Raw genomic sequence first — 17,857 nt, 5'->3', positions numbered from 1 at the left:
CCATGATTAGGTTTATTCTTCCTTGCTCCACATCTCTATCTCTTCTTAGTCCCTGCAAATCAGAACAAATGTGGTAACCACATTTTGTATCAAGAACCTAAGAAATAGTATGAGGTGAATTGTTAGATTTAATTTTGTATATACCTGCAAAAGATGGCTTGATCTTTCCATCCTTGATGGCTTGCAGATATTCCGGGCAGCTTCTCTTCCAATGCCCTATTTTGTGGCAATGATGGCACTCTGCCTCCTTCGGGTTAGGGTTGGGCTTAGCGGGATCAACCTTGGTCCCACTAGAAGAGGAACCATCTTGGGACTTTCCCTTACGGTGGCTCTTTGATGGAGCCTTCCTCTTCTTTCCCCTTCCCTGGCCTATAGCCAAAACAGGAGCAGCAATTGGTACAGGAGTTGGTGCAACAAACTTTTCCTTTAGGTTGCTCTCAGCAGTCCTTAGGAGTCCTTGGAGTTTGCTTAGGGGGGCCTATTCCTTGTTCATGTGGTAGGTCATCCTAAATTGGTTATAGCATAAAGGCAAGGAGTGAAGAACAATTTCAATAGCCAAATCTTCCCCAAATTTAACATTTAACTTGCGAAGACGATCAACATATTGTTGCATCTTTTGCAAGTGTACGGTTAACGATTCTACACTTCCCATCTTGGCGGTGATTATGTTGGTGATGATCTCGTAGCGCTCTTGCCTCGCGCTTTGGTGGTATCTCTCCATCAAGTCTTGATGCATTTCATAGGGATACATGTCCTCATAGGACTTTTGGAATTCTTGGTTCATAGTAGCTATCATGATGCAGTGGAATTTCGTTGCATCACGTTCGTGTGTCTCAAAGACAGCCATTTCTTCGGGAGTAGCGATTTCCGGGTTGACCTTCTCGAGCTTTTCGTCGAGGACATACTCTTTGTCCTCGTAGCGTGCAATGGTGCGAATGTATCTTATCCATTCGCTAAAGTTTGTACCATCGAAGGTCACCTTTTGGCAAAGACTCATTAACGTGAATGAGTTAGCAACAACGTTTTTTGCGTTCGACATCTACAAATAGAAAGGACAAAGTTTGATTAGAATTGGATCCCTAATTAAACACCCAAAATGAAAAATTGGGGCTAGGACCCAACAACATTATTTACATATTAGAAAAGGGATGCCGTAATCCAACATGCAAACAATTTGGAGGTAAGTGAATGAAGATTCACTAATTCTTCACCTTGAAAACATAACCTTAAATTTTAATGAGAATTCCTAGATTTTCTTTGAGATTCATTGAACCTTTCAATGGCATGTTTAAATCTCGATATGCCCCTCTAGTTTGTGACTGGGATACCGATGATCACAAAGCGGGTGTGAATTACCATGAAAATCTACATGGTGCCTTCATTGTTACAATCATCTATTCGATGTGCCAGTAAACCACACACACTCCATCGAACTCTGATAAACATTGAATCACCCTTTGCCACCTTTGCTTAGAACTAATTAGTGTGCCGGTAAACCACACACGCTCCACTAACTTCTTAGCAAGGGTGCAAAGTGCAATTTCATGGGATTGCATCAATTCACTTTTCCTAAAGTAACTATGATTGGGAATTTTATAAAATAGTTTAGTTAATTTATAGTTTCATTATACTTATTAATGAGGAGAGAGAGTTGCCCTATCCTACCCGTTCGGCTAATGACCCTCCACCGGTCAAGCAAGCGGTGGGTGTGAGTGTACACCCATTAAGCGCCATTTTACACGCAACAACCTTATACCCACCTTATAGACCGACTTCGTGAATGAGGCCTAGTAACGGTAAGACTAGCACTTATATATATATATATATATATATATATATATATATATATATATATATATATATATATTAAGTCTTTAATAATATAATAGTATATGGTTGAATTTTAAACTTGTAAAACTCTAGGGGTTGAAATTTAAATTCTTCTAAATTAAACTATTAATCACAAAATTCAAATTTCAAAACTTCGGGATAGAAATTGAACTTTTCAAAACAATAGGGATCAAATAACAAATAATTCAAATTAAACAATTAATTTCATAATTATCTATATTTGACCTAATCCAATTTTAGTCATTAGATAATTACCAAATAATCTTAAATAGTCCATATTTATCACATAAATAAACAATATTTAAAAGATTTGAAATTATCTATATTTATGTCAAGGATAATCATTAAATTAAGTTATAATTCGGATTTTTACATAATAAAACGATTTAGCTATCAATCCAAGACAAAACAACAATAAAATCCCGAATTATCCTCTGTCTAACGCTCGGACTCGCCGAGTCAAGCTTTGGACTCGCCGAGTAGGGCCAACTTGCCGAGTCCAAATACTGACTCGCTGAGTTGGGTCGAACAGAGGTGAAGAAAAACGATTTCCAGCAAGCAAAACAGTTAAGCATCACATTCAATTGAAACCAATCATGGCTCTGATACCACTTCTGGGTTTTGAACATAATAACTTTCCCTATGTGCACATACAACCCTATAGCTTGGATCTAGGTTTCTCTAATTGAACATGAAATATATCCAAGACTTTCATGGCTAGATCTAACAATCAAAATCATATGAAAACAGATCTAGAATTATACCTTGAGTTATTTGCTTGAAACCTTCTTCTTCTTGGAGCTTATAGTCACAAATGTCACTCCTCTAATGGCTTACAAACACCAACTAGCAAAAAGAAGATTTGAGAGAGGTTAGGGAAGAGGGAAATCGGCTCTAGGGTTACTCCAATAACAAGGTACCGATTTCCACAACCCCAAGGGTCTATTTATACTTGTGAGCTTCTAGGGTTTCACCTTAAAACCCTAATTGGATAACTTAGCCTCAAATCAATCCAATTCCCCTCTTGATAAGGTCTTGGATGATTTCTAGGTGATCCACATCCCTAAAATCATCCAACCCATTATCCATAAGGATTCTTGGCTCAAAATACAACTATCACATATTTGACAGTTTATACCCCTTTCTTCAATTAATCTCTTTAAGTCACCAAATTAATTCCTAATTAATTTATAACTTATATTAATCAAATAATATTATTATTCCTCTAACATATTATCCTTATAATAGATTAATAATAATATCTCTTCTCTCTAAATCACTCTATCTAGTTGCTATGGTGAAGGCAACCCAAAAGGACCATGCACAATCGGGTCAAGTACTTACCAAATATAGTTACAGCCTTAGACACAAATCCAACACATACGAGCTATAAGCTTCTTATACAAGACTTCATAATTCTTCGGAATTTGAGCTTCCTTCTTCTCCTTCCAGTCCATGGAAAATGATCAGGGCTTCCACAATTAAAACAATTACATGATTTTTCTCATCTCTAAAGTAGATATCTTTGTTGACCTGCTTCCTCAAAACAGAGATCTTTGAGCCCCATTTGATCTACTTTCTTCATAACGTTAGACGACAAGAGCAATGCTGGCAACAAATTCGTAAGTGAGGTCTTCATCACTCTCTTCACCCTGATCTAAGTTGTTTGAGTTGTTGATGTGCTTCATTTCTTCCTTTCGAGACACTAGGCAATAGACTTTTCCTTGATTGAGTCCTTTTTGATTTCTTTACAAAGGCCTTTTGTCACTCGTGTGGTTTCTGGAAATTTAAAACCGAATTTCATAATTTCGAAGATTGTCGAACAAGGAGTTCAAATCCATGGCATCGATCTTTTAAACATTCTTAAGGACATCAACGTGATGTTCCCAGGTTTTCACAAAAGAGTCGAGAAACTTCAGAACCAACTGAGATGAATGCTTTACGATCCCAGCCTACGCATATCATTAACCAAGCAGTTAAATCTATTGAATGTTTGAGTAATGGACTCACCTTGTTGAGCAAAGAAGTACTCATATCTCTGATTGAGGTTGTTGATGGTTATGGCTTGGACTTATATGGTTCCTTCAAAAGCCACTTTAATTGTATCCATCATCTCTTGAGCTGACTCACAGTTCTGTACAAGATGATACACGTGATATTGAAGAGATTTTCCAATCGTAGCCCTGGCTTTCACATCAAGACTAATTAGTCTCTTTTCATCATCATCATAACTCATCTCTGAATTTTGCTTCAAAGAACCAATGGGAAAATTATTGACCATGGGTTGATACATAGGAACATGAGGACCTTTTTCAACAATCTTGCACATCTCATAGTTTATGGTTTCAAGAGCAACCATGGCCTTTGTTTTTCATATAGCGAAGTTGTGTTCATTGAAGGGAGGGATTTTTTTGAAACTAAAGGATTTGGGATTATTTTAAGTCGACATAATTACTTGAGTGTATCAAAAACACGCTTTGATACCAATTGAAGGTTTGTATCGATCAGATACACTTCAAGTATGAAAAAAATAAACTAATCTAAGAACAAAAAAGAACGGAAAGTACATAACACAAGGAGTTCTCCAAATTGTTTTTTCACCAATAAAGGGTTTTATCTTTAGCAAAAAGATAAGTTGTCACAAAGACCATACGACACCAAGCCATAGGTTCACATTAGGGTTTCACCCTAATTTTGAATATATACTAATCTATACAAGTATATCCCTTAATCAAATGGATTGTATCTTATCCATACTAAGAACCAATCACAAGGATATCAGATCTACTATATATATATATATATCATTACCTAATATAAAAAATATTACATAAATAACTATACTAAGCGTTGACGTTGATATGATTGATACACTGGCACTGTCAGTTTGTATACGCCGACACTGACAGATAACGTGTAGGAGTGTTTGATACATCAGATCATAAGGTGTAACCTTACATAAATTTATTTTCGTTGAATGAATTGAGTGTAAATCTTATTCACATGTTGTTAAGCTCCCGAGCTTGTGAAGAGTATTGAGTGTAGTTGGGAGCATTCACATCAAACTTAATGCAATATTTTGATTTCTATATAAGAGCTTGTTTAGACTTAACCTAGAAGGTTAAGTTATTTTTAAAGAGCTTGTTTTGAATTTGAAAATTTAGTAAATGGTAAGTTTTAGAGCTTGTTAACACTTTCAAGTACCGACTTAGATAGAATTAAGTAAAAATCATGTCATCTTTGAATCACATTGTTAACTTATCATGCTTAGAGTTGGAGTCCCTACAAAATCTGAAGTTGCTTTAGATAATTAGCCATCTACGTGTTTCTTTAATCATTTGTTCAAATCATTGCATACAAATCCCCCCTTTTTGTGACTACTTTGTACCTTACACAAACAGGTATAAGAATTTGTCTTGTGTCTCTGTGGATCGACCCTACTTACCTTGTATTACCTTATAGTGAAAAGTATTAGTGTTTTTAGAGTCATTTTGTACCCTTTTATATAATGGGTTTGACACACCTAACACTAAGCATGTATGAGTAACCAAAGTATGTATACGTGGGTAAAAGAATAATAAGGGTATTATGAGTAATATCCATAAGAGTAGATAAAAAACAATAGGATTATATGTAATATAATATTATGTATGAACATATGATGATAATGGTGTATGTGAATACCTAAGTGAAAGTAGATAGAGACGGAGTATGAAAATATGTAGTATGCTCATAAAAGTATGTATATATGTCTAGACATCACTAACATTATGTAGAATACATATATGTTACTATACATAGATAAAAAAACAAGCACTTAATGAGTTAAGTATTGGGTGAGTAATACAAGATCTTTTGAAGAGATAAAGAGATATAATGTCCATAGGACAGGTTTATGTAATGAGTCAAATAACAATGTTAGAGATGTAGAGAAAGATGGTTCCTTCAGGGACAAGAGATACAAGTTCCTTCGGGAAAAAGAGATAGAGATTCCTTTGGGAATAGGAGGATGGTTCCTACAAGGACAATAGTATGGTTCTTACGGGGACAAGAGTATGATTCCTTCGAGAATAAGATTATGTTCCTGTAGGGAAAGAGACGATGATTCCCGTAGGAATAAAGATTATGTATGGTTAGAGGAGATAGAGAAAATTTTCCATGAGCGGAATAAGGCAAGAGATTTCTTTTAAAAAATTAGATATAATCCGTGATAGATTAAGAGTAAGGAATATGTAAGGGATTCAAGTGAAGAAGAAAGATTAAAGATACATGAGGTATCATAAGAGAGAGGAGTAAATTCGGATGTGCATGCCCGATAATGATAGTAGGACGTTGTTCCATTATAGTATGGTATGAAATATTATCATTGGGACTAAATGGGAGCATAATGTTGAGGAATTAAAGAAGAGTTAGAGCATAAAAGAGATACAATAAAGAATAAAACAAAACAGAGAAGAGATAGAACAAAGAAGAGACAAAGTAGAAAAGAGACAGAGTTAAAGACAAAGATAGAGTATCAGTAGGGGAAGATAAGAGTCTAAGAATAGGCTAAGAGAAGACTAGATGATAGAGAAATAGATATATAAGATGAGAAGAGTAGAAGAAAAGATTAGAGAAAAGATAGAAGAGATAGATGAACGAGAAAAATAGTAGTGTATATTATCAAAGAAAGAGTTAGATGATAGAGTATGAGAAAGAGAAGGAAAAGATAAGAAAATATAGAAGAATAACTCACCAGACACATTGTGTCTGATGTAGTAAATATTTTTATGTTTTGCAGGTTTAGGTATTAGCAACCATTGTACCAGAAAAGAAGACAAGAGTACAAGGCCAATAATTATATAATAGGATGCTATTATTGTATTCACCTTGTTGTTCAGTTATTAGATAGATTTTATTGTAAACCCATGATTTAACTTGAGATTTAAAGTGTTTTAATTTGAGTAGAATTATGCAAATATAGACAAACTGATATATCCCTTAGATTAGATGTTATAAAATATGGGTCGTTATAATGTGGACCATAAAGATATATTAGCTAGTAATATAAGGAAAGGAAAGTTAATTGGGATCCCAAACACAATAACCATTCATGTAGATCTAAATAAATGCAATCAAATGTGTGTTTTTTTTCATAAAGAACATGGTCCCCATTTCTTCCCCATTAGACACCATTTATTTAAGATAGTTCACTCGCAACCTACAACCAAGGTTACAAAACTCAACCGTGTATTCAGACTTGGCCCTCCACCGAGGTGAGTTATGTCAACTCAAAAAAAAATTGGATTAAGTCAAAATCAATCAAGACTTGGTCAACCTTGCTCCAACTCGGTCTGACTCGGGCCTGCTCAATCAATAAAGTCAAACTCGGTTAACGTGGGCAAACATTGCCAACCCAGTCAAACTTATTTTTGACTTAAAAAAGAGTTTTAACCCTAAAACCTAAAAAAGAAGAAACATTTCCAAATTTAGTTCCCTATATTTCTATGAGACTATGACCTTGATGTTCTCTCTTGTCTGTGTCTTCTACTAGTAATGGTGTGCTCTTGAGTTGTGACTATCCACCAACGAGATCCTCCACCGGTGACTGTGGTTCCTTGACAAAGGTGATTGCTATCTATCTACTCTCACACTATTTCATTGTGTCGATTTCATATTTCTTCATCAAGAACTCAAATTTTTTTATTTTAGTTTGTATAATTATATGTATTTCATATACGAGTATTTACGAAGGTGATTTCTTTCTATCTCTACTCTCACTCTGTCCTTGTTTCTCATTTTTCTCTCAAGATTTTCGGTTGGTGTGTATGTATTTCATGATTTCTGTACTGGTATGGTGTGTATGTATTTAGTGTATATGTTTCTGGATTTTCCTACTAGAGACTGTGGTTACTTCCCATAAGTATTTGATCTTTTTTTTGTATTTCAGTTTTTATAACTAAATGTATGTATCTATTTCATATTTGATCTGAGTATTTATATCTTTACAAATATAAGAAAAGATTTCACCTGAAGCAACTAGTTCTAGTGTAGCACCCTCTCTATTCCAGCCATCTAGTTCTGATATGTTTCTTGATTTCTCTATTGGAGAGTGGAAACTGAGGTTACTTCACAAAGGTTACTCTTTTTTTTTTTTTTTTTTTTGTAGTTCAGTCAATTCAGTGTGTATGATTGATTATATCAGTTTCATATCTGATTATTTACAACTTTACAAATATAAGAAAAGATTTCACATGAAGCAATCAATTATATCAAATTTTGTCTGTTTCAGTTTGAAAATATGTTTCTTGATTTCTCTACTGTATCAGTTAGTTTGTATCAATTTTTATTTATGTTAAACATTTTAATGTATCAGTTTGTATTGATTTTGTTTGTATTTCAGCATCAATTTCTATATATACTATATAATATGTATTAAAGACAATTTTATTAGTTATGCAGTTTGTATTAGTTATGCAGTTTATATCAGTGGCTATGTATTTCTGAATTCAGATTTTCAGTATCAGTTTCATAGTTTGTATGTATTTTTTTCCGGTTTTCTATGTAATAGACTAATAGATATATGTTATTCTATTTTATCACTCCATGTGACAGTATGATATTCTTTTGTTTTCTAAAACAATATGTGTGTTTTAGACTCACTAACTCACTTTTTTAAATAACTTTAAAACCGAAGTAATGGCATCAAAAACAAAACCCCATCTATAGGATCAAAAGCAACTCAAGAGAGTCTTAAAGGTAAATTGAATGATCCCATATGGGAATATGCGGTCTGTGTGAATCCTAACAAACTGGAGTGAGTGAAATACATTTTATGTAATAAAGAGATGGGTGGAGGAATCAATAGACTAAAACAACATATTGCATAACATAAGGGAAATGTTTCTTCATGCCCACAGGCCACAAAACAAGACCAAATAAAATGTAGAGATGCTTTTCATGATAACCAAAATAAAAAGAAGGGGAAGGTAGATGAAAATGAATCTTTAAGAGCACAATTGAATATTAGAAGTAGTGAAAATGAAACTATGGATTGGTTTCTAAACACTATCAATGATGATTTGATGGAATATTTATTTGGTTCCATGAAGGCTCAACATTCTTTTGGGACTATGGATTGGTTTCTAAACACTATCAACCCCTGAGATGTTTCAAATAGGGGAAAGAGAAAACACGAAAATATTTCAAATGTTATTCATAAGGAACACATGATTCGTGTGAAAGAATATATTTGTAGATGGGCCTATGAATGTGCCATTCCTTTTCATGCCTTTGAAAAGGATAACTTAAAAATTATGTTGGAGGCGGTTGTCCAATTTGGACGTAGGGCTCCACCTCCAACTAGATATGAGCTAGGAGAAACATATTTAAAGAAAGAAGTATAAAGAACAACAATTTTTTGACACCATACAAAGACGAATGGAAATCTAATGGATGATCGATTATGACAGATGCATGATAGAAAGAAAAGGAGCATCATGAACTTATGTGTTAATTCAAAGTTAGGGACTATTTTTTTCATCTAAAGAATCATCAGATAGAGCTCACACAAGTGAACACATACATGAGTACGTTGAAAGTTGCATTAAAGAAGTTGGCTCCAAAAATGTGGTTTAAATTATGATCAACAATGCATCAAATAATATAGGAGTGACCAAGATGTTAAAGGAAAAAAGACCAACTATTTTTTGGGCATCTTGTGCAACACATAACCTCAATATTATGCTTGAAGGTACTAATTTTTATTGTGTTAAGTTTATAATTTAGTGCTATTTCTTATTAATTTTTAATAATATTATTAACCTTTTATTTATTTTAAAAGGCATTGGTAGGCTCCCTAGGTATAAGAAAATTTTCAACCATGTAAAAACACTCAATGTGTGTATTTATGCTCATCATAAAACTTTGGTCATGATGAGACACTTTACCAAGAAAAGAGATATTGTATGACCGAGAGTCACGAGATTTGCTTCCACATTTCTTACTGTAACACCGATCCTTGCAGGTAAATTTGCTTCTGCAATTTAAAATGTAAAATTTGGAGAATTTGATCATATGTCGGGCGTAGGGTAGTCTCCTACGTAGCGCGTAGGAGGAAAACTTGATACGGGGGTTTAATGATCTATGCATGGCGTAGATGAAGCTACACAACACGTAGTTGCTCAAGACTAAACCCCTAATCTTGGGGGTTTGAGTCATTTTTGAAGGTCCTAACTCCTTTAAGGCCTTCCATTATCAACCTCCACCCTATTAAGCAGCCACCTCGAAAACCTTATCTTCTTGTGTGAGTTTTTGCAACCTTTGAGTGTTCAACCTAGTCTTCTTGCATGCTTTTATGATGGAATAACTTCACTGTGGAACACTTGGGAAACTCCAAACTTTGTGGATTAGGAATTTGCATCTCATAATCATTCCCCAAAGGGTATAAAGTTTCCATCTTGAAGTTGTTTATGATAGATCTAGTTTATGCTTAAGGATTCCATTCTTTTGTCCCCATAGGTTCTTATGAGTATGAGCTACTCTTGGCCATTTATGTGTCATTTCAGGCATTTTTTAGGGTTGATAAGTCATAAAAATGAGACTTGGTGACTCTCATCTATATATGCAAGTGTTCATTAGCATTGACTGACTTTTTGGACTTAAGTTATGATTTTATGCTCCTTTTATGCATGCAAGTGGATAAAGTCAAAGATTTTATCCATTAAGACGTCCATCTAGCTTAGAGTTGGAAGTGTGGTGATTTAACTTTCTATATTAAGAACTTAATGAGAAAAGTGCACAACAACGTAGTACACATGGCTTAAATATGGCTACGCAACATGTAGCCTTGTTTTGTCCTGTAAAATCCACTTTGTACTCTATGCATGGTGTAGAGCATCATGTACACATGGCGTAATCCGAATGAAGTTGACCATTAGTTTTTGACCGTTGACTATTCACAACCAATGGTGCTTCACTATCCTCTTTTAAAAAACAAACCTCCCCGACATCTCCGCGACCTTTGAAACAACACCATCATTCCATGTACAACAAGGAAGTCCCAAAATCTCAATCCAGACATATCTTTCTTTAACAAGAAAGCCATTAACAAGTATGAAAATTGAGAAATATGAATGAATCAATTTAGAATTTTTAAATCCAGAACAATCCTTTTCCAAATCAAATGACACATAAACCTAATCTCCACCCACATACTGAATTTTGGATGTCATGAAATCCTTCCTCCCTAAGTAATGCCACCAGTTTTAGGATAATATTAATATTACAGACTTTGCCAAACACCGAAGGTCTTAGAGAAAGTGGATTATTAATGTCTGATCCATGTAAAACAATGGATTTTAATGTCTTTGACCGATCAGGAACAATCCTAGAATTAAAAACATTCGCATACGAACCAGAACCTACTCCGTTCACATTACCCTTATCTCTACATATTGAATGATGCAACCTATGTTTAGAAGTAGTAACATTATCCCTCTCAAACCGAGCAATGGGAACAAACAGATGATGATTACCAATCTAAATTTCACGTAATTTAGATTCAAGAGCCTTTTCATCCACTACTTTAATAAACCGAACAAAAGCAAATCTCTTACTAACTTTTGACAATCTCCGAGCCATGTACATATTTGATACCACACCATACTTGTCATAGATATCCCACAACTTCTTTGAATCAATATCATCAGGAAAATTGATAAAATAGAAAGGCACTGATAACCTATCTACATTCCATAAATCTTTGTTGTTAAAAGAAGATCCAATACCTCTATCTCCTTTTAATCTACTACCCATTGAACAAAGAACAAAACAGAAGGCGATCAGAAGAAAATTGATCAATAACATGTTCATAAAGTCGAGAAACCTGCAATTAGAAACAACTCCAACAACCAAGAATGAAAGTACGAGGCGAACGTAGATATAAAACCACCATAGAACCCCCCCGCCCCCCAATGAAAATTAACCGGAGAGGAAGTCAACACGAGAAAGTTAAGTCGCCAAAGCGTTACTTATTTGATCCAATTAAACATTTTTGAAACAATTTTAACATTTGAAAATGCATTATTTGTTGATACTTCAACTAATTTTGTAATGAATATCAATCAACTAATGATTTCTAAATTATGGTTTTTGACATGTATTATTCCCTTAAAAATATTTTTACATGATTTACCGTATCCGAGTACTGCTTGAGTAATCCAAGTACCCGTAGGACGAACAAATATCGAGTAGCAAGTTCTGCAACCTTAATACAAACAAAGAAACCTGATTTCAACTGCATAGTCGTCTTTCATCTGACACATTTCCATTTTCAGATTTGTAATCTTGTTCTCAAAATGAGAATCATCATTCTTAACTTGATCCTACAACTAGGACGTATCAATATGTATTTCAAGACATGTTATGCCAAGATTAGTGAAGGGGCTTAAGGCACAACGAGTTTTGTTTTCGTGGTCGTTGTATAGGAAACTAGTAGCTTCAGATGCCATTGTAATGATTTTAGTAGGGGAAATTTTTAAAGAAATCATTGATAATCTTTCCCGTTAAATCGTAACAAGGTTTTGACCATCGGTAATTCGGCACTATGCAATCCTTGCTCGCCAAGTTGGAAATAATGACATCCTAGTTGGTAGCCACGTCAATGTCCAAATCAACATCCACGTAAGATAGTTTAAGCTCAGTTTCACTCATATTAGATATAATAGATAGGGAACCAAATAAGCAAGCAACAACAATCTTTATGCACCCATAAAACAAGAAAAATACTTCAAGGGTCAATTAGACAAATTCATAAAACTTCTATGTGCAAAAATGATATTTTCATGTTTTTATGGTAGGAATCTTCAAAAGAAAAGATAGAAAAATAAAATTTTTAAATAATGTAAAAATGGAAATTTTGGTAATAAATTTACTTAAAAATGATGTAAAAGTGAAAAAACATAGGGATGAGCATGGTGGGGTTCGGTGCGGTTTTTGTAGCAAACCGCAACCGCAACCGCAAATTGCGGTTTTTTAAACTCAAAACCCGAAAATTGTGGTTTTGTGGTTATTTTTGCAAATTTGAAATTATTTCGGTGTGGTTTCTGTTTCTAACCACAAAATGAGTTAGTACGGTTTTGTAGTTAAAAATGTATGGTTTTTCATTTTCAAAACTAAAATTTTAGTTGACATTTATTTTTTCCTGTTAACAATACTAATATGAAATCTCATATAAAAATCAACATCATAAATTATTTATAGAATCATAGATTATATAAAGAATCAGAAAGGTTATAGGTTAAAATCAATACTCAATACTCAGATCTCATCATCTGCAAAAACATTGTAAAAACAAAAAGAATGAGGGAAATGGAACATAAGCATGTGATTTCAGACAAACACAAACAACACCAAACTCAATTTTAGATTTCCAGATTATCACGATCGTTTCAAACTTTTTCTCAAAATATTCAACAAACGAGTCAACACTACCAACTAGAAAAAATTATCCCTACCTAATTTCCGAGTTCAAGAATACTGACAGACTACAGAGGCACAAAATAACAGAAGACAAAAGTGGTCATCATAGTTGCTTGTAGTATGTTTACCTAAAGTCATATGTGGTTGGAGTTTAGTGTTGTCGAAGTGAGCAACCCTTCAAATCACCAGAGTTTTGTTTTCAAGTAATCAACAAGTCAGTCAAGAAGTTGATTTCTTTTGTAGAGTGATTTTGATCGTTGTAACCTTGTAGGAAGACGTACCTTTGCCAAATATATGATCACTTTAGGTTTTCGAATCATATGGTTGTCGATGAGGATTCAGGATGCAGGTTGCATCGTCGAAGGAGGCTTGGGCGGCTTGGGAAAAAGGAAAAGACAAATGAGTGAGAGCTGATTCAATTTTATTGGAGTCCCGCTTCGTCAAATGAAAGTTGGTTGCGCATTCCTTCAATTTCACAACTAATTTATTTTTATTAATTAAATATAATCATTATAACTAATTAAATAATATATTAAGTTATACGGTTATTTCGATTAATTTGGTGCGGTTATTCAACATAAAATCGAACCGCACCGTAATTTTTCGGTTTTCGAAAATCAAAAACCGTACCGTCGGTTTTTGTTTCAGTTTCGGTTATTCGGTTACGGTTTATGCGATTATTTCAGTTTTTTTTGGATTCCGGTTCAGTTTCTAATATAAAAGAACCTATATATAAAAACCACTCGGAACATAATTTATAGCGGCGCATCCCACTAAGCTATTTCTCGGTATTTAATGATTTACCAACCCGTTAAATAAATTTTCATTTTTCATTTATGAAATTTATGACTATCTAAATATATATAATAAGTTAGGTTAGGTCATTTTACTAATAAAGATGAAGAAGGTCTAAGTTTAATCTAAATCATCTTTAATAAATGAAATTTTTTTTTTTTTTTTTTTTTTTTCCTCCTTCATTTTGCAACATGATTTCTTTTGTTTTTATTTATTTATTTTTTTTTATTTTCCACTTATCTTTTTGAGGTTTTTCATTCTTACATTAAATTTTCATAATTTACGGTTATATATATATATATATATATATATATATATATATATATATATATATATATATATATATATATATATTTCTCATTTTATTCATGTAAGATTATCATTTTATTAATTTGAGAATAAATTCATATAAATGTTAAAAACTCATTGATTTACTTTCTTTTTTCAATTACTATGTAAAATGTTTAATGTTTACATATTGATATTAAACTTTTTATTTTTAATAAACTCTCACACCTAAGTATCTATAAAAAAAATTTCATTTCTCATTTTTTTCTATTTTTTATTTTTTATTGAAATTAATATGATTCATCTTTTTCTTTTTAATATACCTAATTTTTATGGGCCTTATATAAAGTCCGAATAAACTGAACCCCAAGTCCAAAGTCCAAGTAGGATGGCCCATACAGTAAAGCTCTAAATAACAAAACACTCCCATCTCCACAAACCCTACACTGAAGATTGCGGCACAGCAGAAGCGGGTTTCCCCTCCACGAAAAACCACACAGGATCTCTGAACGATGGTTAGTTAGATAATCATCTCATGAATCCATCTCCTCCCTCAATCTGATCTTTCTTTCTTCTTGCAGACTTTCAAGAGAAGAAATGGCGGACGCAACAAACACGGACGTGGACACGTCAAGTTCATTCGTTGTTCTAACTGCGGAAAATGTTGCCCTAAGGTACTTCATCATCTGCTCTTTTTAATTCTCAATTCGAATTCGAATATTATTCATACATCTCGTATTCTGGTGATAAATCATATTAGATTGGTTGATTGAGATTTTTAACATGTTTGATTGTACCCATCGATTTAGTTTAACAGATTAAATAGGTTTTGTTAGATGAGTTATTATTTGCTTGATGGATTCTCTATATGTTTATATAAATTTCCAAGCTAACAATGGAAATTGATTTTCCTGTTTATTAATAATCTTCTAATAAACAATATATGTGGATTCTTCTTTTTGACTATCACATTATTATGTATATTTGCTCTTGTTTATTTTTCCTTTTTGTTATTATAAACAAGTGAATAATTTTTGTGGTTTATTAGGACAAAGCTATTAAGAGATTTCTTGTAAGGAACATAGTGGAGCAAGCTGCTGTTAGGGATGTTCAAGAAGCATGTGCTTTTGAGCGTAAGTCTCGATTGTTTTATTTTAGTTATTATTTTTTTTTTTTAAATTTAATGATTAACATTTATAAAGAAAATTAATTTTCTAGAGTATACACTTCCCAAGCTGTACGTGAAGATGCAATACTGTGTTTCTTGTGCAATTCACTCTAAAGTTGTTAGAGTCCGCTCACGAGTTGATAGAAGAAACCGCGAGCCTCCAAAGAGATTCTCCCGACCAAGGGTAATTCTGTCTTTTTTGTCCTCCCTATTTATAAGAAAATACATTTTTTTTTTCATTTTTACACCAATTTGTTCTATCGTCGAAAATCTCTCTTATTTTCGCAGTATCGCAGTATGAAACTTTCCTTTTGTTGCATAAATGTTTTTTGTTTTTTTTTTTTTTTAATTTATAAAATTCGTGCAACAAAAGTATAATTTTTTTTTATTATGAACAGTTCTGCATTTAATATAAAATCTTTAGTTTTTAATTAGGTGGAAATCATACAAAATTAAATTTCGTCATACTCAAAGTAAAGTAAAATTTATAGCAAAACAATGATCGGGAAATTGATGGTTATTTGTGAAAAAAGTAAAATAAAAAAATTATTTTGTGAAAAATCTTGTAGGAAACTGGCTATTTTTGCTTTTTATGTCTAGAAAAAGGAGGAAAAACAAGAAAATCATTTCTTTTTTCTATTGTTTTATTGATTTAAACCCTTATATATTTATTTTTTTGATTGCATAAATATAATTTTGTTGTTAGTGATTAAATCATTATATATTTTAGGACGATGGACCGAAACCAGGTCAAGCACCACGCCCGGGTGGCGGAGCGGGTCCCGCTCCGGTTCGTACCTAGTTGGCATTTGGATGAATTGACTGCTGCCTCCATTTAATATTTCCCTTTGTGTTTTTTGACACTGAAAATCGAGATCTTGTATTTTTGAGTTTGGATGTTGTTTGAGACTTATCCCTCTTTTTATCTTTTCATAGTTCAGAAAATTAAAAAAACACAAACAAATCTTTTACTAGTATGGTCTTTTATAGCATGTTTAAGTATCTATTGATTGAGGGTAAGAACTAAAAACCACTATGCACAGCGAGAATCCTATATATCTATTATTTACATATTCACGTTGCCAGGATTTAAAAATTTTCAAATGTCTGAGCCAGAAAAAAAAGGTTTTATCTTTATTATTAGTTTTTATTTTTAAATAAATAAATATAAATTTTATATAGTAAAAGAAAAAGAAAATTGAGCCCCAGAAAAATTGCTATTCATTATTCATTTTGCTTCCCCTTCAATGCCCCCCATCCCCTTTTCCACCGTATTAATTTTTCTACTCATATATTGTCTTCATAATTATGGATAGAATTTTACATTTAATAAATAACTATATTAATCTTTTTTTTGAGGGAAGTTAGTATTTTATTCAAATCTTTATATTCTTTCAAAATTCGAATAATCCCTTAAAATAAGTTGTGTTTGTTAGATAAATAATAAATATACCGGATTTAATTATGAAAAAGGTAGTTGAACAAGACGATTGTTGCAACTTAATGCTTTTGTCTCTATTAAAAAAAATCTTCATCATTTTAACTAAAAGAAGTAAACTAATTACGGTATACATTTATTTTTTCTGAATTGTAAGAATAAAAAAGTTTATGGAGAAAATAAAAAATCAAATATTAATGTCATATTAAGGATGTTAAAAAGTATTGTGGGACCCTGTTCGAGTGGGCTCCGGTCCTGTTTGAGGGTATTTGTTAAAAACAATCGGGGCGGGGATGTGGGTGGAGGCAAAGTTAACCCCGTTTTAATTTTAGCAGTGGAGGTGGTGTTGGACAATTCCGTCCTGAAACCCCCGTGGAAACCCCACTAATAAATTATTCGTATATTTCGAGGACGGGGAACCGAGAAATTTCGGCGGTAGGGGCGGGGGATGTATTCTCCATCCTCTTTTCTCCTGTTGACATCCTCATGTCGTATTACATTTTACATTCAAAACATTTTTAAGGGAAAAGAAAAATATCCACGAATTACAAAATGTGAAATACATTTTTTGCTATTCAAAATTTTAAGAATAATCTCGCAACTTATAAAAACAATTTCGATATTACTAGTAAAATTTAAGGTCTAATTGAAAAACATGAGGTTTTCTTTTATGGAAATCAACTTCAAATCTCTTAGAAGTAAAACATTTAAGATTTAATTTAATGAATATCCATTAGTAACAAACCAACTTAAACAATCTTCCAACAAATGTGAAACCAACCAAAGTGTCTTGTCATGTTACCATTTTGGTTGCTCTGTTCACGTGTCCCTTAAGGGGAGTTTTAGTCATTTCATGT

The 17,857-nt window shown here is 33.0% G+C and overlaps 1 protein-coding gene across 1 annotated transcript; it reads left to right on the top strand.

The window, feature by feature from the left end:
• Window positions 1-14,780: 14,780 nt before the first annotated feature.
• Window positions 14,781-16,536, top strand: LOC145013299 (small ribosomal subunit protein eS26x-like). Its single transcript, XM_078972100.1, has 5 exons — window positions 14,781-14,909; window positions 14,976-15,068; window positions 15,443-15,527; window positions 15,613-15,746; window positions 16,293-16,536. Exons 1-5 carry the CDS (start codon window positions 14,907-14,909, stop codon window positions 16,362-16,364), a joined length of 387 nt encoding a protein of 128 aa, XP_078828226.1. The 5' UTR covers window positions 14,781-14,906; the 3' UTR covers window positions 16,365-16,536.
• Window positions 16,537-17,857: the final 1,321 nt, after the last annotated feature.

Source organism: Lactuca saligna, chromosome 8, assembly GCF_052625555.1.
Source record: "Lactuca saligna cultivar CGN05327 chromosome 8, ASM5262555v1, whole genome shotgun sequence".
NCBI lineage: Eukaryota > Viridiplantae > Streptophyta > Magnoliopsida > Asterales > Asteraceae > Lactuca > Lactuca saligna.
This window is presented reverse-complemented; position numbering and strand designations above follow the sequence as displayed.